A 23,977-nucleotide genomic window follows, 5' to 3' on the forward strand; every position below is an offset into this window, starting at 1 on the left:
GGCGGACTGAGAACCAAGGAGTCCCTCTCCACCAAGGCCAGCGAGGCCCCATGGGACCTGGCCTGCCCCCTGCCTCTCTCTTTCCTCCTGCTTCTCTTCTGCACTCCAGCCACTCAGATAAACTCCAAAGTGTGTTCCTGCCCTGCACCACTTGCATTTGTTATTCTGTGTGGAACTTTCTAGACCTTTAATACCCAGGCTCTGCCATGTCCTACGTGGCCAGTTGCAGATGTCTCTTCTCAGAGAGGCCTTCTCTCCCTGCCCTCTGTCAGAGCTCCTTGCTGTATTACTTGGGAGGCCTGTTCCACCTGAATTTGCTTGTCTGTGTGCTGTGTCTCCTGCATTGTAGAATGTGGACTGCATGAGAGCATCTCTCCTACACACCGGGGGCTTCCAGGTCCTAGTGGATGCTCAGTAGACCCTGGGTGCATAAGGGACTGAATGAAGAGAATGCTGCCTGCTGCATCAGCTGTTTGAGGCTTAGATAAGATGATGGGTGGTGAGTGTTTGCGGAGTAGGTATGCTGGAAACATTAGCCCTGGGCCATTCCTGCCTCCGCATTGCACTGCACCCCACGCAGGTCAGGGGCCCTGCAGACTGCTGTTTGGGGGCAGTTTCCCTGGAGGCATCTAATGAATTGCTTCAGTGTGTCTTGAGCTCTGTCCCCCTTCGCCTCTGTCCCTAGAGCCCAACAGAGTGCATGCACACGGGGATCAGAGAAGGCAATCATGGCATGAGTGTTGGATTGCGTAGACCAGGCATGGGCAGGATTGGAGCTGTGGGGACATGGACAAGTCACACCATCTCCGGAGTATCCATTTTTCTCTGCTGCCCGTGGGATCATCTCATCTCCTTGATGGCGGCCCTTCTTCCTGGAGAAAGCCTGGCCGGGCCCCAGCTCCGTCTGTGCCCAGGTCTGATGGCACTCTCTTCTCCCCCTACCTGTTTGTGTTCCAGTATGCCTGGGTGGAGAAGCACTTTGGCTCTGACTTTCTGGATCACATTGTGCTGGCCACAGACAAGACCGTGGTCTCTGCCGACCTTCTCATAGACGACAGGCCAGACATCACAGGCAAGTGGCCTACGGCAGGTGAGGAGCGAGTGTGGAGCTGAGAGCTGCCGGGACAAACAGCATGTGGGGCTGGCCTCAGGGCCCCTGTCCTGAGTGGTCCCCACTTGATCACCAGCGGTGTATTAGACCTCTAGCCTCAGGCCCAGTGCCGAGCCCCTTCCCTACCAGGAAGACAAGGTTATTCTCAGCATCCAGCCTTGGAAGGGGTGCCACTGGGAGTCAGGAGAAGCAGGTCCTAGCTCCTGGGGTAACTCATGGGGTGGCCTCGGATGAGTCCCTTTATACCTTGAGGCCTTGCCTTTCTTATGTAAGATGAGGGCCAGACTGGCTTCCAAAAGTTTGGTTTTAGCACCAAAGCCATTTTTTCCCCAAGAGCAATTTGGAGTGAAGCTACTATGTAAAACAGAAGAGCAAAGCATCATTTCTTTAGTTGAAGCTGGTTTTGGAACTGTATTTACCCCTTTTGCTTCTAGGTGACTCCTTCCCAACAAACACACACACAAACAAACCTTAAACTGGCTTAGAAAGGAGAGGGGAGATTTATTAGCACACCTACTTGGAAAGGTGAGGTAGGGAGGCTTCAGGCACAGTGAAACAAGGAGCTCGAACAACATGAGTCCAAATTCAGTTTCTTTGTCTCCCGGCTCTGCTCTGGTTTGTCTTTGTACGCAGGCATGCTCTCTCCTCTCGGTAGCCGTCAGCAGTTTGAGGTTAAATCCTAGTCTTTTGGACACCCTAGTGGGGGAATACAGAATATTGCTTCCCTGATGGCTTTTGGAGCTGCCTCAGGAAGCATGTGCATCTCTGCACTAGTCACAGTGTCCAGAGGGTAGAATTCGTGGGTGTGCCCACCCCTGACCTCCCAGACCACGCGGTGAACCAAGGAGAGTCAGGGCACACAGAGGGGGGCCCCAGCGCCCCGCTCAGCTTCCATGTCCAGCCACGGGGGAGCAGGGGAGAGGCCTGTGCAAGGAGGAGCCAGGGAGTCAGTGCCAGTGCACAGAGGTGGACGTGAGGGATGGGAGCTTGGGGGGGCTCGTGGGGCCCACGGCCAAGAGCCGGGAAGCTGCGGGAAGGCTGAGCCCGCAGGAGGGCAGGGGCGGGCATCAGCAGGGCTCAGCCTCCGATGGTGGCCGCCGCGATGGCCGGCACAGAAGTCCCCGTGTGCGGTGCATCCGCCGGGTGCCACCCCCCTTCCCCACCCCCCCACCCCCGTGCTTCCCGTGGGCCAGGCTCACGTGATCCTGGCCACCTGCGTCGGGACAGGCCCTAGTGTGGTCACCACTTGACGGACGGGCCTGGGAAGCCTGCCTGAGGACGCTCGGGGGCCTCCGGGGACTGAGGCGCTGCTTTCCCGCCCACAGGGGCCGAGCCAAACCCCAGCTGGGAGCACATCCTCTTCACGGCCTGTCACAATCGGCACGTGCAGCTGCAGCCCCCCGGCCGCAGGCTGCACTCGTGGGCGGACGACTGGAAGGCCATCCTGGACAGCAAGCGGCCCCGCTGAGCTGGACTGTGCTCTGGGCTCCGCCGCGGGGCCCCTGACCTCAGGGCTCCCAGCTCAGCGCCCCCCCAGGGCGGGGTGGGGGTCCCTCTCACATGGCCCGGGCCCACTGCATGTCTCCCCGCTCTCCCCAGCCCTGCCAGGCCTTAAACTGATCTCGGGGCAGGGCTGGCCCAAGGGCCCTGGACAAGACCCGTCCGGCCAGGCGGTGCAGGCTGACCTCGGGCCAGGGCCAGGCTGCACGGGGCTAAAGGGGCTCCAGACCAGAAGGAGCCGAGGGCCAGCAGTCCTGCCCCCATCCCTCAGGGAAGTCCCCCCCCCGCATCGTGTCCAAGGCCCCTCGGCCATGGTGCTGGCAGTGAGGTGTTGGCGGGGTGAGAGGGCTACGAGCAGGAGCAGGTGGGACGAGCCCTCACAGTCTGGGCCGCAGCCCCTCCCTCCCCTCCCCTTCCGCCGGGCCCCGCTCCCCCCACCCCCGCCCGGGGGCCCACCGTGGATTCAGCAAACACTCCCTGAGTGCCAGGGCACGCCAGGCTCTGTGCTGGGGCCTCCGCACGCCGCCCTGCCTTGGACCGGCCGAGAGGTTTCACGCACTCCTGTCCCTGGGGCCCCGCTCAGGGCCCAGCAGTCAGCAGCCTTGAGCATTTGTTGAAGGCCGGCCAAATAAATGCGGTTCACGTGTCGCCCGAGGATGTGGCCCCCCTCTAGCCCCTGCCCCGAGATCGTCCGGCGTCTGGCCCCTGGGCACCCAGCTGCACACCTTGTAAGTAACCTGGGGGGCCGCCTGCACTGCTGAGGGCGCTGAGGAGGGCGCGGCCTCACCGCCCACTTCACCACGGATGCTGCGTGGGACCAAGGAGGAATGGGCTGAGGGAGGAGCCATGGTGGTCCCCTGGGTAGGCCGCCCACCACGCTGACTGGTCCCCCTCTCACGTGCCTCCTTGCCATGCATGCCCCCCGGGCCCCGGCCTCCAGCCCCTCCTGCCCTGCCCAGTTCAGAGCACCCCACTCTCTGCTCCTCTCCCATACAATGTTCCTAATGAGAGCCCAGGAGCCATGTGGGGAAGGGGCCGGGGGAGGTCACCCTCTTCCTTTTGTGCTTTTCGGCTTCTGTGCTCTTCCGCCCACCGGGAAGTGGCAACTTGAACCTACCATCACCTCCCCAGGCTTTCTTGAAGACCTTCGCCCCTCCACTTGCTGTCCTCCCCATCGCCGCCCTGCAGAGAACCCCTAGTTGTTCCATCTCTGGGGGCCTCCTGGGAGGCCCCTGGGACAGGCACACTCGGGCTGCCCCACGGGGTGGCGTCAAGTGGGAGAAAAGGTGAGGGAAAAGTGTCTGAAGCTCGGGCTGGCTGAGCTTCGGGGCTTTGTGGCTCTCAGGCCAGCTTGGTCATCCAGATGAGGAAGGAAGGACTGTCGGCTTGATCAAAGGTGGTCTTCCACGGCGCTGTCCCACCTCGGTGGCTGTAGCCCTCGGGGGGTGGGGTGGGGGCTCTGCGGGTCCCGTCCTACGAGGAGTGTATTTGGGGTTGCATCACCTGACCAAGCAGGGCAGCGTCCTGGGGAGTCTTGGCCACCCCAGCCTGTAGCTCTGGGAGGAGTTAGACCCTGGAGGGCTGGCTCCCCAGCTGCTCCCCGGAGACCCTCTGTTGCTACCCACTTGAGGACAAGGCCACTGTCTAAGGGCCAGGAGACCGTGCCACCTGCATGACGTACTTTCTTCCTGGGCCTGTGTCTTGTGGCCTCCACGCCCCAGTCGCCAGCAGAGGCCTGCCCACCGAGCCTTCACAACCTCTCCTAAGAGCCTCCCCTGCTTGGTGGTCATGCGGAGACCCCCTGGGATCCCATCGCCCGGGACCGGCAGGGCATCGCAGCCTCTGGCTTGGTGAGAACCACGCTCTGCCCGGACTTGACCTTCTGGCTGGGAGGAGGACCCACAGAGCACCTGCTGCTCGTGGGACTGGTGCTAGCTCAAGGCCGCAGCAGTGAACCAGACCCAGCCAGCCTGGTGCCCTCAAAACAAAAAAGCCACTTAGTTCATTTTTGTCTTGGGGCCTCATTGTGCTGAGGACAGAAACTTAATCTCATCAGGCTTTTCTCGGCCACATCTGGTTCCTCCCCAGGGAGTGTCCCAAGCATAGGGTGGGAGGCGTGCTGGGATGTGTGGTGGGGATGCGGGGTGTGTGGATGTGGGGGCACTTTATTTCGTGTAGTGATTGCAGCGGTGAAGGGAATCCCCTCCTCATCCTCGTGCTGGGGTCACTGGACCCGTGGGTGCTGGCGCTGCTGACCTAGCCTGTCCCCCCGAGGTCAGCCTTAGGGCCCCCCGTCTGGGGGACAGGCCACCTCCGTCAGAGGGAGACAGTTGCTCCCGCCTGTGCCCTGCTGGGGGCAGTGAGACCCCTTTGCCTGCTCACCGCCTGCAGCCTTTTCTTCCCCTGCTCCTGGCCCCTGGTGAACTGCAGGGCGCTCTAGGGCCCCAGGCATGAGGAGGGGTGGGGCGGGAGGCCAGGGCACAGAGCCCCTTCTTGGGGACTCCCTCCCTCGCATCTGCCAGCTGTCTACTCCCAGCCCGTGGCAGGGCCTGATTCTAGATCTGCTCCTCTCGGAGCTCAAGCTGTGCTCTGAGTCTCCCCAAACCTTTCCTTTTCAACTGATGGCCACCAGGACTTTTAAAGGCCAGTTTAAAAACTCCAAAGCTACAAATCGCTGAATTCATTCTTTGCTCATCGAAGCTCACTCACCCTGAGGTAGCACTCACCTCTTCAGCTGCCTGATTCGTTTAAAGGAGAAAAAATAATTGCAGGGCAAGGATGCTTTAGTCAGTGCTTGGGAATGTGGCCCCGCCGGACAGGCCATCCAGAACTCACTGTAATTATACCCAGCGCTCCAGGAGAAGTCTGGGGGCTGCGGGGGGTGGGGGCGGGGGGAGGCAAGTGGAGTGGGGCCCTGGGCTGCCTGAGGTCCCGGAGAGGCCTCTTCCAGCAGGGGGCATCACCTAAGGGCTGGGTAGAAGAGGGTAGAGCCCTCTTCGCTGAGGGAAGGCGGTGCAGAGGCCCTGGGGCTGGAGGGTGTTGCCGAGGAGCAGAAGGGAGTGTAGGAGGGAGGACTGGAAGCCAGAGAAGAGAAAGGGAAGGTAGGAGATAGAACCTGGGCAGGTAACCAGCATGGACGGCTGCCCACCCCATGGCACTCACTCTGCCATGGGGCCCGTCACCACCCTCTTTGTGCCGGTGAGGGGGGGCACCCGCAACAGCCGATGACAGAGGCCAGGACTGCGAGGCTTTATGATTTTGTTCTTGTCAAATGGGATACACACAATTGGAATGAAGGTGACTTTCTTCAAAGCCTGAGAGGCATATGTTTTGCTTTAGAACCGTTGAATGGACTGCAGCGAAGGAAGTCCGCCCTCCGGGTAGGAAAGCCAGCTAGTCCTGCCCTGAGATGAGGTGGCCCTGGTCAGAAGTGGAGAGTTGCCCCTTTGAAAACATTGGAAATGTTCTGGGTCCTAGGGCCAGGGCTCCTGGAAGGAGCGACGGCCTCCAGGTCAGCTAGGGGTTTTAGGCAGAAAGACTCGGTGTAGTTTCTTCAGTCTTCTGGGTCACGGTGTCCCCACTGGGACCCATTCCAAAATCATAACCTTAGCAATGATCATTTCCTTAGCACTTACGGTGTTCCAGAGCCTGACGAGCATGTTCTATGGCCTCATAACCACCCTCTTGCGGTCACTCCCACTTAACTGACGGGGCTGTGGTCTCAGCAGAGTCAAGGGTCCCCACCGAGGCCGTCCCGGGTCAGTGGTGCCAGCAGGATTGTAGCCCAGGCGACTGTGCTCTGGGGCTTGTGACCTCTACATGACACTGTCCTCCAATCTGGAATGCCCTAAGTGCTCAGGTGTTCGTGGTGAAAGCTGAGTCAGTGCTCAAGGGATGGGCCTCCATCTGAAGGTGAGTATTCAGGCACTCAGCCTGCAGCAGACCCGAGGGCAGGTGGGAAAGGTTCAGGCCAGACCTGTGCATTGCCTAGAAGTCAGGAGAGTTGGCTGAGTTGGCCCTCAGTCACAAGCCTGAGGAAGGGGGTATGGGGAGGGGGAGAGAAAGAGGTGGAAGAGAAGGGGAGGCAGGGTTGGGGGGGAAGCTCACTGATTCCTCTGCAGGCCAGGCAGAAGGACGAATATAACAGAGCATGCATGACACTTGGTACATGACCTGTGGCCCCTGATTTGCCAGTGGTCCTCCCCTGCACTCCTGCCATTCAGGCAAAGCCAGGAGTTCCACTGCCCCACAGAACGGCAGGCACGTGTTGTCTAGAACAGGAAGTCCATGGGGTGAGCAAGAAGGAGGAGATGGCCTGGGTCAGTCCTCACTAGAGAGAACGTGGCCTGCTGGTACTGGGATGAGTGACCACAGCTAGAGCAAGGATGAGCAGGAAGGGTCCTGGGAAGGGACCCCCCACCCTCTCGCAAGTGTGTGCATCAGGGGTGTGAGAGGGATGTTAGAAATTCCAGCAGCCAACCCAGCTGCTTGAGGAGGCCAGTTTCACAGGCAGGGGAGCCACTGAGCAGGTGAGGCCGAGGTGGCCCCCAAGATCCCGGCTCTCCCTCTGGTCCAGAAGGGAATGAATTCAGGGTCCCTGCATGCCTGTGTGGGGGATGCAGATGGAAGGAGGACCCTGGCTGGGAGCTCATTAGGTGGCTGCCGAGGAGGGCCCAAGTGGCCCTGTGGCTGAGGGCTGTCGGGGGACCACCCAATCTGGCTGGGCCAAGAGCAGACCCTCATTAGCCCTGAAGCAGGGACTCGGTAGTGCAAGCACGTAGGGTGAGGCTCACAGCCTAAAGCCAGGAGGCATGAGCCCTGACCTGAGCTCCAAGCGGAAGCCAGCTCCTGGATCCAGATGTCCTCTTGGCTGGGACAGAAACAGCCCCTCTAGGAGTGAGGATTTAGAGTTGAACGCCTCTGGAAAGAGCCTGAGTTAGAGATCAAAGAAGACCATTTTAGGTGGAAAGAGGCTGAGTTAGTTTTAGTTGGCAATTAAAAAAACAGTTATCAGTCATAGTTAATATCAAGCATGTATCTGCTTGATATTATCCATAGAGTTTTAGCTTATGTATATTTGGTTTCTCCCACAACCTGCCCAGGAAGCAGGGCTCAGAGAGGTTAATTGACAAGCCCTGGGCCACCCAGTGGGCAGAGATGGGCTCTGAAGTCAGCTCCCAGAGCCTGCAGGGGAGAGCCAGAGGGCAGCCTGACAGTGGGAGGGTCTGGGAACAGGGAGTCTGGAGACTGGGTTTGCCACCAGCTTGCTGGGAACTCTCTGCAAAGCCACTTCTCTCTCAGCCTGTTCCAGAGCTGGTCAGCTTCCATGGTGGCATGAGAAGGGGTTGCAGGCAATAAGGACGTTTATTCCTCCCTGGAGAAAACAGACTTGCTCTATGAAACAAGGTGGTGAAATCGGTGGTGGGGAGCCCCCCCCCCCCCCCCGCCTCCATGGGGTCGGATTTGTGTGGGCTCTGGAGGCTCGGATGGGAACTGGGGCGCTTATCCTGGCTTGGCCACCAGGTGGCAGCACAGCCCACTCTTGAAATTGTGTGTGTGGCGGGGGGTTGGGGGGGTGGGGACGGGGACACTAGTGATTAGTGGAGTACAGAGGCAATTGCTGGAAAAGAAGAAGGAAGGGCCAAATTCCTTAAGCTCCGTGCTGGCCCTCCTGGACCAGCTCTTCTTGCCTCTTCCTCCCGAGCTGTTGTGGACAAGATGGGGGGCCCCGGGTGTCAGGCCGAGGACCCTTGTCCAGCCTGCCTGGCTCCAGCCACAAACCTCAAACACCAGCCACCCTCAAGGACTTCAGGGGGCCTGAAGAGAAAAGACATCCTGCTTCCGAGTCAGGAGCTTGTGCAGGTCCCAAGCCAGCTTCGGCTCCCTGAGGGTAAGGGGGAGCCTCCTCAGCACTCCAGGAAGGCCCTTCCTGACCTGGCCCTGCCCACGTCTCTCAGATACCCTGGACCCCTGCAGCCCCTGGAATGCATCTTACCCGTGTCTTCACACGTGCTGTTTGCTGCCCTTTGCCAGAGGGTTTCTGTGCCAAACCTGACCTCCGACCTCCTGGTGGGGAGGCAGGCTGCCGTCCCTCCCAGCCCTGCACCATCTGTGGGAAGGAAGGGCTGGTTCGAGTTGGTGGCTGCGGTTGCAGGGGTGTGTGTGTGAGAGAGAGAGCGAGAGAGGAGTGCGGGCGGGGAGCAGAGGAAAAGGGAGAAAGAATTTTAAGCAGGCTCCGTGCTCACTGCGGAGCCCAAAGCGGGGTTCGATCTCACGACCCTGAGATCATGACCTGAGCCAAAATCAAGAGTCAGATGCTTAACTGACTGAGCTGCCCAGGTGCCCCGCATTTGCAGGTTTTTATCCAGAGCTGACCAGGCCTGGAGGCCGGGCCTCGGAGATGAATACGTCCGCACAAGTCCCAGAGTGGCAGCCCTCCACAGATAACGTTGGGGCTGTGACAAAATGACTCTTAAGGATAGAAACGCATAGAAATAGGAACCAAATCACCTGTCCAGTGAACACCTCAGCCCTGTTGGCAATTTGGATAAAATTTTTAAAATCCTGGGTTAGATTCCACAAAGCTGGTTCAGAAGCATAGACTGGGGCAGGGGACAGAAATCAGGGTACTTAAAATTTAGAGGTCAGAGGAGAAGTGGGACTTAGGAGACGCAGCCTGTGATGTTAACAGTGTTCTCCCAGATTCTGCAGCATCCTCCCTGGTGGGGATCCTCTTTTGTGCAGACAGGTGATGCAGGCTGGAGCGTGGGATCTGCAGTTCACACGATGGCCACAGGATGGGGCCAGAGGACCAGCTCTGGCTGCTCCGTGCCTCTCTGGGGTCCCCAGAGTGTAGTCGGCCTCCTGGACCAGACCTGCCCGGTATTCTGGTCCCATCCTGGTGTTCCCAACCACCAGCATCTCTTTCTGACCCCCTGTATGCTCTGGAAACCCCTGTGGGCTGAGCCTGGGCTGTGCACAGACGGGACATCAGCTACTGATTTCTGAGCAGATGGATGAATGGCGTCAGCTCTAACCCTCACCTAAGAGAGCAGTTCAGGCTCCAGGGAGAGAGCAGGTGGGGCGGGCCTGGCTAGGGGAGAATGCTGAGAGACCTTATGGGTCCCTGTCCTCATGGAGATGGCACTGTTGCGGGGTCCCATCCAAGCTTGCTGCCTTCCCTCCTTCACAAAGCACCCCACACAAACCAGAGGCACCAGCTGAGGCATAGGCTATTGGCTAACATTTTTTCAGGGGATCTTTTACATCCTCCCACTCAAGTGCCCCCAGTCTGGCCGGGGACAGCTTGTGGCTGTCCTGGTTGGGCAGTGCTGAGCAGAGCTTCGGGATGAATGTGCTCACTCCTGTGTGCGCTGGAGGATTTGTCTCCACTCCCCCCATGACCCAGGCCTGTCCACACGTTTGAGTTATCTCCTGGCCCCTGGTGGCAGTTGAGCCCCTGGCCTCTGACTGGAAACAAGGCTTACCATTGTTTGCTCAACATTCCCACTCTTGACCCTGTCCTGTTCTCCCATCCTGCCCCACCCCCACAGCCTGCAACTCCCCCCTTTTCCTCTCCACTCAGTTCACCCCTGCTTGCCTCTGCCACCCCCCAGAAAGTTCTCGCAGACTGCCCTAGCCCCCTGGGACATCTCAGTCTTCTGACCTCCTCAGCACTAACTGCCTGAACCACTAGCTTCAAACTTAAGCTCTAGGGAGGCGTTTCCTGTGTAGTGGATGAAAGAGTCAGGAGGAAGAGGGAAAGGATCCAACATTTATTGAGTGTACTCCAGACACGTTATCACTTCATTAATCTTCCCACACGAGTATGAAGTCAGACCAGGATAATCTGGTTTTAATTTTGTGAAAACTGAAGCTGAGAAAGTGGAGCCTGGGTTCCACCCAACTCCGAAGGCCGTGCCAGTCCCGCCATCCAGAGCTGCTGCTCTGAGTGGAAAGGAAAACACCCCCAGGCACGCACAAATGGAGAGGTCAAGTGGCTGCTGACTCACACTGAAGCCTCCCCGCATGGTCCCAAATCCCAACAACATGACAAACAGGAATGGTGCCACTGGTGAACCAAAAACTGCCTAACACCTTAAAGGTGGAAGACAACTGGGGCTGATGGAAGGAGGGAGCCATGGGAGAGGGGTGGCCCTGGAGGGGGGATCTGGGGACTCAAGAGGGCCCTGGGCTCCTGGCAGAATAACTAACTGTTTAGGGAGCCACCAGGTGAGTTGAACCCTCTTCCCTACCACCCACATGCATGTCTCACACACACACACACACACACACACACACACACACACCTGGGCCAAGCAGAGAACTCTGGTATCTGTGTTTTGGGGAAGTGGGGAGAAGCAAGTGTGGATGCTATAGCTGAAGAGATAGGCAGTGTCCCAGAAAACTGGTAACACCCAGGGAGAATGGAGACCCCAAGCACAGAACATTAGGGATCGCATAGTGATACATTCTCTCCCCCCCCCGCCCCCCCGAATGAGTGAAGGCAGGCTGTGGGAAATCGATTTGGTGTCTGCAGCTAGAGTGAAACTCAGATACAAGGATGAGCCCATGAATGATGTCATCAGAGTCCTAAACAAGGGAATTGATACCCAAGGAAAGGGAGTTATGTAGCCAGAACAACAATTTAGAACAGGTATGGTCAATATCCTTAGATGTAGTAGAATATTGGACCCTCCAAAAGATCAATTAAAGAATTTGGAAAATTAAAATCTAGTCATGGAAAAAAAAAACAATAAATAGGCTGAATAGCAGAATGGACATAGCTGAATAGCCAATAGTGGGTTGGAAGATTAAGTCGAGGACTCCTAGAATGCAACACTAAAAGGACAAAGAGATCCAAAGAACGAAATTTTGTTTCCTAGTCCAAAAGGAGACAAGAATGTGGGGGAGAAATTGTCCAGGGTTGAGGTTGACAGTGTCCCAGAACTCTGATTAAAATAGGTCGCCAGGGCGCCTGGGTGACTCAGTCAGTTAAGCATCCACCTTCAGCTCAGGTCATGATCCTAGGGTCCTGGGATCAAGTCCTGCATCCCTGCATCGGGCTCCCTGCTCAGTGGAGTCTGCTTCTCCCTCTCCCTCTCCCCCTGCTTGTGCTCTCTCTCTCTGTCAAATAAATTAAAAAAATAAAAAAGGTCACCAGTGCCAGGCAGGATGAATGAAAGAGATTCACTACTGGACAGAGCATTGAAATTTTAGAACACTGGGGATAATAAGTTCTAAATATTTCCGGACAAAAACCAGGCTACTTGCAAATGACATAATGCTAGAAGCAAGAAGAAAGTGATTATCTTCAAAATCTAAGGGAAAATAATTCCAAACTCAGAATTCTCTACCCAGCTAAATGTAAGAAGAAAACCACATCCTGAAGACATGTGATTTCTTAGAATGTTTAGCATTGAAAAAAACTCCCTTTTAAAAATAATACTAATTGATGTGCTCTAGTAAGAAGAAAAATTAATCCAAGAAATGAAATACAAGAAACAATGATTAGCCAAGAACCAATAAAATTGATTAAATTTAAGTAAGTGTTGATTGTGTAAGAATTCATTACAATCTGGAGCTAAGATCACAGATATTATCAACAGAGGAAAAAACAAAACAGCATAAGAAATAGAAAACAATATCAGGAATAAGTTCAAACATTCTAAAAATTGCAATAAATGTGAATGGGTTAAAATTTAAAGAAAAATTTCCACAGATAAAAAAAATACAATCCTGCCTTCAAGAGACACATATAAATGGTAACGACTCAGGAAGGGTCTACATAGGAGAATAGAAAGAGACATACCACATGAATCCTAACAAAGGAATATTGGTGAGTGTACATCAATATCAGACGAGACAAAATCCAAAGAAGAACATTAAAAGGGGACAAAGTTGGGTTTATGTTGCTAAAAGAGACAATCTACCAGCAAAATAAAAGTTATGAAATTGTATGCCCCTAACAAAATTGCTTCAAAATGTTTACAACAAAGACTGATAGAACTATAAAGAGAAATGGGAAATTTCACAATTAGAGCAGGAAACTTGAATATATTTTTTCTCAGAAACTGACAGATCAAAGAGGAAAAATAAGGAACATATGTGTGTATAAATATGTATTTTATACATATATTTATATATACAGTTCAAAAAAGAAATTACACTATTTTCAAATATACAGGGACTGACTGGGCATGAAATTGAAGTCTTGAAAAAGAAAATGTAAAGCAAATTATTTTGTAGACAATATGATCATCTCCTTAGAAAAGGGAGAAAGAGCCAATGGCAGAGTTGTTGGATTGTAAGACCACATGCAAGAACCATTGCTTCCCTGGCAGTGGGAACGGGAAAGAGCAAGACAATTATGAGAGATGACATTTGGAAGGCAGGGCAAGGGGGCTGGGAGAGCAAGGACAAGATAATAATGGGAGGCCTCTTCTGGCTGAGGAGGTGAGAGCTGGGAGGGATTGTCTCCCAAGTGTAGGGAAGGCGCAGAGCAGATGAGTCTGGACTTGCCAATGGTTAGTGAGTGCCATGCGTCTCCCAAGTGGTATATATGAATTATCTAATCCTTGAGGTGGGTGCTCTGAATACACCCATTTTGCAGATGGAAAACCCAGGATGTACATAGGGATAGTGAATCATAGCAGGGTTGGGGTTTGGACTTGGGTCCATCTGATGCCAACACTGCTCTCAATCTTTAAACCATATGAAGAACATAAATCACCATAAACAGGTGCTCTTAACCCTGCTCTGGGTACCCTTCTAGGGAGAGAGTCTGTTGGTTTTATCTGACTTTAAGGAAGTCTGTGATCCAGGAAATTTTAAGAATCCCTGACTCCCATATTGGACTACTTTCCTGAATTAGAAAGGAGGGACTCTGAGAGCCTGGCAGTGGGGAGGGTGCTGGCCTCACAGCCTCTGGGGCCATCGGAAACCTGGGCAAGAGGTCCTGGGATAGACTGTGCTTGCCATTCTGATTCTCCCACAAGTCAGGACAGGACATGTGGTTCATCTAGGCTCTCAGAGAGAGGAGAGACAGACTATCTGAGAACACCTCTCTAGTCCAACCCTGCCATCACAGATAGGGCCTCTGAGGCCCAGAGAGGTTGCCCTGGTCACCCATGGTCCTACAGCTGGTTGGTGGCTGGTGGTTGCAGCCAGGGAGTGGTCAACACCCTCCCATCTCACTGTCCTGAACTCGATGGCCCAGCCTCTCCTCCCATGGTGTGATGTCCAGGAATGAAGGAAGAGCCCAGTTCTCCAGGGAACCTGTGGGCAGCAAAGGGACCAGAAGAAGACGTCAGCCTGTGGCCAAATGGGTTGATTTTTTAAAATTGTGGTAAAATACATATAACATAAAATTTATCATTTTAACCATTAAAAAATGCACAATTCAGTAGCATTAAGTACATTTGCCATGCTGCCACGACCGGCACCACCATCTAGTTCCAGAACTTTCTCATCACCCCAAACCCATTTGCCATCACTCTTCATGCTCCCCTCCCTCAGCCCCTGGAAACTACCAGTCTACTTTCCGTCCGTGCATTTGTCTATTCTGGAGATTTCATGTGAACAGAATCCGACAGTGGCTTTCAGTGTGCAGCTTCTTTCACTTAGCATATTTCCAAGGTTCATCCATGCTATAACATGCATCAGGACTTCATTCTGTTTTATGACCTAATAATATTCCATTGTGTGGATAGATTACATTTTAATGTTTACCATTCGTCTGTTGAAGGACACCTGGATTGTTTCCATCTTTTGGTGATTGTGACTAGTGCTATTATGAACACTGATGTACAAGTTTTTGTTTGAACACCTGCTCTCAGTTCTTTTGGGTGTATACTTGGGAGCAAAATTCCTGAGTCATATGGTAATTCTATGCTTGACTTGTTGAGGAACCACCAAACTGAAGTCCACAACAGACTGGATTTTTCCTGGCCCTTCCTCTCTACGTTCAGCACCCCATTCCTGGACAGCTCCCTGTCCCCGCCCCCAGCAGCGGCATCTGCTCTCCTGGGCTCCAGACGCATGTCCCCAGGGCCTGCATGACCCCTCGGACCTCCCAGTGCATTTTCTTTCTCAAGTCTGCTCCAGCTGTGCTTGCCTCTTTTCTTTGACATCCAGTGTCCCTGCAGCATGGGTCCCAACAGGTGACAAACCTCCACCTCAGGCTGGCACCTGGACCACAGGTCATGAGGGTAAGGATGGTACACCTACTGTGTGCTGCTGGTCTAACTATGCATATTGTCCCACTTCATCCTCACAGCAAGGCCTGAGACAGGTACTAGTATTGTCCCCATTTGTGGATGTGGAAACCAAGGCTCAGAGAGGTTCAGCCACTTGCCCAGGACCACACAGCTGGTAAAGGGGTGGAGTATAAGCTTGAAACAGTTAGTCTGTCTCCTCAGGGGTTAAGACAGATCGCTGGGCTCCTGGGAATAACAGAAAACCCCTCTGACTTTCAAAAAAGAAGGTTAGAGATTAGGACCTGGGCTCCAGAAGAGACAGATGTAGGAGAGATGGTGGCTCTTGAGATAAGTGCCTCTCTCAGGGGGGTAAGGTCAGAATGAGGGTCCCCTCAGGGCTGGCTGTCATCAGATCCCATATTTCCTGGCTACTGTGGCCCTTAAGGGCCTGCTGAGCCTGGGGGAGTTGACAGATAGCTGAGAGATTATGATTTTGCTCCAGTGTGACTGGAACACAACATGCGATTTCTTGGTGAGATGGTTTGTATCCCCATTCGCAGGTTGCGAATGAAGGGGTACACCCTAACAGTGAGTATAATCCTCAGCCCCATCAAGGACCCAGGCGGCGCACAGAGGTGGGGGAGGGTGCCCACGTGCCCACGTGTCAATGTGCTGGAGGCTGAACATAACACAAACACCTAGCTGGTGGCCATTCCACAAGCCCTTCCTCTAGATGAAGAACCAGCCTCCAGGGGCAGTGACTGGCCTCTTGGTGGGCCTCCTTCTCCTCTTTGTCAGGAAGGCTGGGTGTTCATCTGTGGCTGCATTAGACTTGAGCCAGGCCTCATGCTGTCTTCTCAGCATGGGCTCTGGCTCAGGTTCCAGCTGATCCCCGAGGGCAGAAGGCAAAAAGGAGGCCTGCAGCATGCTGGGCCCTGTCCTAGGTGCAGGATTGTGCTGGGGAAGGCAGACCCCATCCCTGCCTTCCTGAGCATAGGCCACACAAGCAAAGGAGAAGGTGGTGGTGGGCCATGAGGAACCCCACTCTCTCCCCTGTATGGATGCCAAGTAGGGGTAGCCACCAAGGATGCTCAGGAGGCCCCGGGAGCCCCAAGGCATATATGCCAGCACTGAATGGACACCAGGACCTTGCACCTGAGCAATCCAACTGACTGGGAGACCTTGGCTCTCCTGTGGATACGGTGGTCTCCCAGGTTCCAGCCCCCAAAAACTCCTCCCCACTGGAGCCTCTGGAAAACAGTTTCTGGATCCAGGTAGCTGAAGATCAGGTCCCTGATGGTGGAGACCTTGATGATTACCCATTGCTTTGTGGATTCCATGAGAGGGAGTGAGGGTAGAAGGGAGGGAGGGACAGACGTATAAACTGGGACAAGAAGGAGGAGCAGGAGTTAGCTAGGCAGAGGAGGTGGTAGGGGTGATGGGAAAGGGATAATGTGTGAAGACCCCGGGGCAGGAGGAACATGGCCTTGATGGGGGGCGGGCACTGAAACAAGGCCCATATGGTGGCTAGTGTAGATGGGGACGGGAAGCAGGTGAGGGAAGAGGCAGAGGTAGGCAGAACCTCTACCCTGTCTCTACCTGGTGGCCCTAGCTTGTTATGGCACCCTTAGCTATCAGCCAGCTTATTACAGTGACCTGCCCACACCCTATCTCCCTGGGTGACTATAAGTGTCCTCCAGGTCAGACTGTCCTTCTTAGCCTTATCTGTACCTGACACAGGGACCGGTTGGCGCCTGGTGATTGTCCACAGGACCCATAAATGAATAGATGTTCGAATTAACCATCCAGTCTCACAGAGAGATAAAAACCAGGGTTAGGTGAGGTTGAGTTGAGAGACCTGTGTCCCTGCTATATCCCTGAATTCCTGGGATGGGTAGGGCAGCCCCCTGGGTGGGGCTTCCAGATGCCAAAGAGTGTGTTTTTAAAGGAGCCAGACAGGGAGAAAGAGAAATCAGATCTCCACAGCTCTTCTGGAAAGTGAAGCACCTTCTTGAAAACTTGGAAGGCTCCCTGGAAGAGGTGATCCCAAGGTAGCTGTCTCCTCTAGCCCCACCGGGCTTCTGACCCACTCTCCCTTGAACCCAGAGACCCAGCCCATTCCCTTTCTGACAGGGGCTCGTCTCCTCTGGTTTGAGGGCCTGGGAGGGAGCAACAGGAAGTGGGAACAAGGCAGCCACCTAGCTCAGAGACACTGGTTAATTCATCGGGTTTTGCTGCTTTCCGAAGCTCTGCACCCCTCAGTTGAATATTCAGGCTGGCTCCTGGCTTAGCCCTGCCTGCGTCTGTGCAGCTCTATTTTTACAGCCCTGGGGATGGCTGACGAAAACATTTAAAAAGACACAAAAATTAAAAAATTTAAGAGTCGAGTTCCCAGCTGTTCTGTTTGGAAAGCAGGATGACATCTGTGTTCTGTCTCACGGAAATGCATGCTATCTCCGCCCCCACCTCCCACCCTGAGGACCCAGGGGCTTTAGAAACCTGGCTCAAGCCCCCACTTTGCCACTCACCCTCTGTGTGACCTTAGCCAAGCCCCTTCTTGTCCTGTGCCTCAGTTTCCACTATGTGATAAAGAGAAGTTTGGACAAGTTGATTCTTGTTTAAATTTGGGTGATTCAATAACTTTTTCCCTGCAGGAGACAGGTGTGACGGGGAAGCAGCTTCCTTTCTCTGTTTCAACATCCTGTCCTTCTCCATCTTTTGACTAATTCCCCTAAAAAAGCTCCACTTTTAACCTGGAGGAGGGGTCCTGCCAGGGTCCTTGCAGTGGGTTGGGAGGCTGTGGGGACAGGGATCAGCATCCCTGAGTCCTAGTCTTGACCTTGCAACCTTTGGGTCTGTTTCCATATCTGTCAAAAGGTGTGTGTGTGTGTGGGGGGGTAACAATGCTCACCCAGCTCACCTTAGACAGCAGTGGTGGGACTCCAAAGTCACAAAAAATGTATGTAGTTGATGAGACTCAGGGTCCCTTCAATGCCACCAAGTTTCATGTACTCTAGTCCAGATATTAACTGAGCACTTCAGGTACCGGAAAATTCATGAGAGTTGACATGCAGGGTGGGGGAAGCCACCTGTACAAGGTGATTTCTGAGGTAGTCCTGGTGAAGAGCAGTGGTGCCTCTCAGTTCCGCTTGTGGGGGCAGAGTCTCCCGGATGTGGCCAGGGTTCACCCCCATGACCTCTCCCTTTGCAGGATGTGGTGGCCACCCCAGTCTCTCTCTCCCACATGTTCTCTGCAATGTGACCTCACCATCCCCCTTGAATCTGGGTGAATGTGAACTCACTTTGGAGCAATCGAATGTGCAAAGCAACCTGAAGCTTAGGACAGAAAAGGCAATGAGGTTTCCACTTTCTTGGCGGCTTTGACATTGGGTAGCTGTGGACCTTTTGCTGAGCTGGCTTCTCTGGGGCTCTGGGAGCCTCTTCTATCAAGTGAGTGATGGCAAGATGATGGCTCTGATCATTTTAACTAGTGCTCACCAGAACTTCCATCCCTCCCCGCTCGCTCCCCAGGAGGTGTGGCCACGTGACTTGACCAGGGAAACCAAAGCAAAAGTGATAGCTGACACATCCTGGGGGAAAAAACCTATGTGTCGTTCTCCATGGCCTCCAACTTGGCCTCATGTCAAAATGGTGGTGTCACAAGACACCAAACACCTCTTACTCTGTGTTCTGAAGTTCTGTGAAGAGAGAGACCCTTCCCGCTAAGCCTAACCTTTGTGGTATGAAGCCATTGAGATTTGGGGGTGGTTTGTTACTGCAGCATGAAATAACTATTTTGACTGATGCAACGATAAAAACTAATAATAACAAAGATTTCTCATGGTATTGTTGAGAGTCTGGGTCAGCAATCAATTTAGTGCTAGCTCTTACTAAAATACCAGTTCCCTATCTTAGGTGGATTTCCCCAAAGCACATGCTGAGACAAAGATGTGAATGCAAGAAGTGTATCTGGAAAGTGATTCCAAGGAGCATGGATAGGGAAGTGGAAATGAGATGGGGAAGAAAAGGGGGTTCAGTTATAGTGTGTAGGGACTAGCCGGTTACTGCTGTGTGCAGTTGGGGTTCAGTTCTTCCCGGGACCTCTGGGAGACTTGTCAGCATGCATCAGGTTGTTCCAAACCTGAGGAGCAGGGAGCTGGGGTCATTAGCTGAGGGCTGCTCCCGGGGGCATAGGGCCCAGGGGCTAGAGTGGAGAAGCAGGACATGGTGCCGGGGAGGCATCTGCTTTCGCAGCCAGGAGGTGGGACTCCCGGGGTGGGTGCGCGCAGACCCCAGCTCGACCCGGGCCCCCTGACTTCCCGGCTGGCCTGGATCACCCACGCTCCAGGTGGGAGAAGTGCACACTGGGACGGGCCCTGGGGTCCAACAACGAGCGCGGGGCGGGAAGGGACTGTCTGGTGTGCACCTGCCGGAGTGACCGTGACCGTGCGGACTGCGAGTGAGCCGCGCGAGCACCGGCCGGGCCCCAGCCGCCGAGCCTCGCTCCTGCCCCGCGCCCGCACCCACAGCACCTTTGTCTCGCCGCCCCTGTGCTGCCCGCCGCCCGCGGCACCCGGGAGCAGGGTGGCCTCGGAGAGACCGCGACACCCACGTGGCTAGCGGAAGAGCCGGTTCCCAAGCCCGCCCCACACTTTGAGGTCCCCTTTAGGCTCTTCAACAAACGTGAGAAGAGACTGACGCTGCTCACCATGGACTTTGGGGGAGCATGGGTGCCCAGAAAAGGCTTTGAATTAGGCATCCGGCAACTTCTAACCCTGGCTGTGCCTTCTTTAGCTGTGTGACCTTGGGCAGGACACTTGACCGCTGTGGTTTACCTCTCAAGTTCTCTTCTCTAGAGGAGAGGAGAGGCTTGGGCTGCACTGAGGTAGGGGAGTATTGTGTTAGGGGCTGGCATAGGAGTCAGCCAGATCTGGGTTCAAATGCTCCCGCTGCTGCCGCTGCTTGCTGACTGCCTGATCTTGGCCAGGAGACATCCTCTCTATCAGCCCAGTTTCCTTTTCTGTCATGAGGAGAGATCATGCATGCTGAAGGACCCAGTGTGGGGCCTGCTACTCTGCATCACCCAGTATTCTCAGTGTCAGGGATGACTGGGAAGGTCTTGGCTCTTCCATCCTTGCTGTATGACCCAGAGAAACACAGGGGACCTCTCTGGTTATAATATCTGACCCTGCTTTGCCCAGATATTTGCACGGACAGATGAGGCGGTGGGTATGATATGACGGATTAGGGCCAATGAGGAAAGAACAGGGTTCAGCGGTGAGCATTACAATCCATAAGGAGAAGCTGAGGTGGACAGTATAGACCCCATCCCAGTGTGCAGGGCACACTTTTTCATTTGTCCTCCATCTCTGGAGACACTTACTCTTCACCACTCCTAACCCTATCTCTGATTAAAAAAAAAAAAATCAACTCCAGGCATCCATCATTTATTCATTCATCCTCTGGACACACTTATTTAGTAACTTACAGGCCTTTGGGGGAAGAGGATTCAAGACAAAGGTACATATAATTGATTTGGAGTGAAAAATATATAAACAAATAACTCAAAACCCGGAGGTTTATTTAAATTTTGGAGTAAACTGTCACACTGAGAAATTGCTTCTTCATTGTGTGATGCTGTGAAAGCCTTATAAGGAAGAGAGGGCAGGTCTCCTGTCCAGAAGGGCCCCTGCCTCACCTGGGACGAGAGTCCATACCCTTCTGACTCCCAGGTGTGGGAAAAGATTTTTGGATTCTAGGGTGCGAAAAGAGCAGGTAAGTCTGTCAGGCACTTGGAGACATCACCAAAAATTTGAGAAGGAGCAGGAATGGAGGGCTGGGGTCTCCAAGACTGAACCCGACTGGGCCATTGGGCACTTGGAGACTGGGAGAACTGGAGGCCACCAGACATTCAGTGTGGTCTGAGCAAGGGGTGATGCCAACTGAGGATCCCTTCACCTGAGAGTCAGGACCTGCCCATGTAGTCCCGGAGTAGCCAAGTTCTCATCTGTTCTGTGGGTCTGGGAGGGAAGAGATCCCAAAATTAATTGGTTCTGACTTCTCCTCATCTATGGGTAAGTGGCTGCTCAAATGGGATTTAAAATGACTTTAAAGAGGTATGAATGTAAACAAAACCACAACGGACCAGAACTTGTGGGATGCAGCAAAAGCAGCACTAATTGGGAAGTTTATAGCTGTGAATGACTACATTAAAAAAGAAGGAAGATCTCAAATCAACCGAACGTCACAACTTAAGGAACTAGAAAAAGAAGAATAAACTAAACCCAAAGCTAGCAGAAAGAAGGAAATACAATTAGAGAAGAGATCAATAAAATAGAAAATAGGAAACAAGGGAGAAAAATCAATGAAACCAAATTTGGTTCTTCAAAACATAAGAAAAATTTTTTAAAATTGACAAGCCATTAGCTAGAGGGACTGAGAGAGACTGGGGTGGGGGGGACCTCAAGTTATTAAAATCAGAAATGAAAGTGAGGACATTACTACTGATTCTAGGGAAATAAAACTGATTGTAAGAGAGTACTATGAACCATGAATGACTTTACTCCAATGAATTGGATAACCCAGATGAAATGGACAAATTTCTAGAAACATGCAACCTATCAATACTGAATCACAAAGAGATAGAAAATCTGAATAGGTGATCAGATCAGTAATCAAAAACCTCCTGACAAAGAAAAGCCCTAAACCTGAAGGCCTCACTGTTGAATTCTACCAAACATTTACAGAAGAACAAACATCAATCTTCCTTGAATGTTTCAAAAAATTTGAAGAGAAGGAATCACTTTCTAACTCATTCAATGAGGCCAGCATTACCCTGAAACCAAAGCCAAAGAAACTACAAGGAAGCTACAGACCAATATCCTTTATGAATATTGGTGCAAGAATGCTCAGAAAAATAGCAGCACACCGAATTCAGCAGCATATTGAAAGGATTATGCACCATGACCAAATGGAATTTATACCAGGAATGCAAGGATGGTTCAATATACAAAAATCTATTAATATGATATACCACATTCACAGAACAAAGGAAAAAACCCCCACAAGAATTGCATACAGGTACTCAGACAGGTTTTTATACACCCATGTTCACAGAGGCATTATTCACAATAGCCAAAAGGTGGGAATGATGCAAGTGTCCATTGATGGAGAAATGGATAAACAAAATATGGTCTACACATCCAATAGAATATTATTCAGTCTTAAAAAGAGAAGGAATTCTGACACCTGCTACAACATGACTGAAACTTGAAGACATTATGCCAAGTGAAAAAAAGCCAAATACTGTGTGATTCCACTTACATGAGACACCTACAGTAGTCAAATTTATAGAGATATAAAGTAAAATGGTGGTTGCCAGGGGCTAGAGGAAAGGGGATGAAGAGTTAGCATTTAATTGGGACAGAGTTTCAGATTGGGAAGATGAAAAAGTTCTGTGGATGGATGATAAAGATGGTTGCACAAAAAATGTGAATATGCTTAATTCTGCTGAACTGTGCACTTAAAAATGGTTGAGCCAGACACAGTGCTGCACACCTGTAGTTCCAGCAATCCAGAAGGCTGGGGGAGGAGGATCACTTGAGGCCAGAAGCAACAGGTTGTGCAAGAAGGGCTGAACCTGCCCAGGTCAGAAATGGAGCAGGTAAAAAAATGGTTAAAATGGTAAAATTTTTGTTATGTGTATTTTACCATAGTAAAAATGTAAAGTTCACAAAACAAAAATAATGAGGTGATGTATGAGCCCATGGTGCTGTGGAAAAACTTATATCTGTGACAAGTTTATAATATAAGGTATTGATGAATGTGGTCTTAGGAAAGGTTGAACAAAATGCCATGGGAAGCCAGAGTGGGGAGTAAATGCTTGTGCACAGAAGGACTAAAAGCTGCTTTTGAGCTGGACCTCCCAGGAGGGCAGGGCGGAGAGGGGTTCACAGGCAGTGTCACTGCATAGGCAAAGCCTGGAGGGGAGTGAGGGCTGTCCTGGGGTGATCTGCTGTGACTGGTAGCAGGACCCAGGAGAGGGGCAATCTAGGGGAAGGCAGGCCTCACCTGCTCCAGTCCTCAGGCTTGCCTGCTCACTCGTGGGGCTTGGGGCCCTGGTGACCCTCCCTGAGCAGCTTGCTGGAAGGGAAGGATTAATCCAGGCTTCTTATTTCACATGGGAGGAAATGGGAATCCAGAGTGCAGTGAAGTGCTGGGAGATAATTCAATAAGGACACATAACTGCTAAAACTCTAATGTGACCATAGCTAGGTATTATAGGTATTTTATCCATATCAAAGAGGTTGGTGGAACTGCTCTGTCTGTTATGTTACTTTCAAGGAACAAGAAAGGGAATTCATGGGCTCAAGTATCTGAAAAGAAAATCCTGAACAGTGTTGTTTCATGCAGGGCTTGCTCCAAGCTCAGTGAGGTCTCTCAGGTCCTGCTCCCTGTCTCTCTGCCCTCCCTTCTGCAGAGGATACTTGTCCTATGGAGGAGGAGGAGCTCCTCCTGGCCCTATGATGGGTGTTGGAGTTCCCAGGGATATGTGCCCCATGCTCAGGTTCAGAAGGAGTGTTCCCAAGATGGAGTGACTCCAAGTGGACCAACTTGACACTGGCCAGGGATGGAATGTTCTAATTAGCATAGACTGAGCCCTGTAATTAGTTTTGCCCTAGGATCCAGGTGTGGAACCAGGACCATATGGATCCCAATTGGAATCAGGGATTATTGGGGAGGAAGGGGAGGGAAATGGATGTTGAGATCAATTCTGAGTGCCAATTTTAAGAGATATCACAACAAATGAAAAAAAAAATGTTAGAAATGCTTTTGGCTGCAAGTAAGAGAAAATGCAATCAATGGTGAATAAAACAAATAGAAATCTGGGGTCCCCCAGTGGCTGGCACGAATAAACTGTCCAGCAATGTTCCCCTAAGGAGCCAGGCTCCATCTGTACTCTTGCTTCTCCCCTCGGTGTGCTCACTTTTATTCTTTTGTTGCTTGATAACTGCCATAGCCCCAGGAATAATACCCACGTTCAAGGCAGGGAGGTGGGGAACAGATCAAACCTACAAGCTCACTTCCCACGTCATCCCTCTTATTGGGATACAGGAGCCTTTCCAGATGCTTCTGAAGGGATTTTCATTTAGGTCTTGGTCCAGAACTG

The 23,977-nt window shown here is 52.6% G+C and overlaps 2 protein-coding genes across 3 annotated transcripts in view; both read left to right on the forward strand.

Moving 5' to 3' along the window:
* The window catches only part of NT5M (5',3'-nucleotidase, mitochondrial), a 30,951-nt gene extending 27,686 nt beyond the window's left edge, over positions 1–3,265 (forward strand). The window contains exons 4-5 of one of the 2 annotated variants that reach the window (XM_006744611.3): positions 958–1,090; positions 2,437–3,265. In XM_006744611.3, coding sequence (XP_006744674.2) covers positions 958–1,090; positions 2,437–2,579 — 276 coding nt within the window. In that variant the 3' untranslated portion in view covers positions 2,580–3,265. The remainder of the gene's footprint in view (positions 1–957; positions 1,091–2,436) is intronic. The other variant, XM_081805578.1, reaches the window with a different exon arrangement.
* MPRIP (myosin phosphatase Rho interacting protein) overlaps positions 1–23,977 on the forward strand; it is a 574,668-nt gene that overhangs the window by 284,466 nt on the left and 266,225 nt on the right. The gene's annotated exons all lie outside the window — the stretch shown is intronic.

Source organism: Leptonychotes weddellii, chromosome 15 (assembly GCF_054177405.1).
Source record: "Leptonychotes weddellii isolate Sample4059 chromosome 15, ASM5417740v2, whole genome shotgun sequence".
Taxonomy (NCBI): Eukaryota; Metazoa; Chordata; class Mammalia; order Carnivora; family Phocidae; genus Leptonychotes; species Leptonychotes weddellii.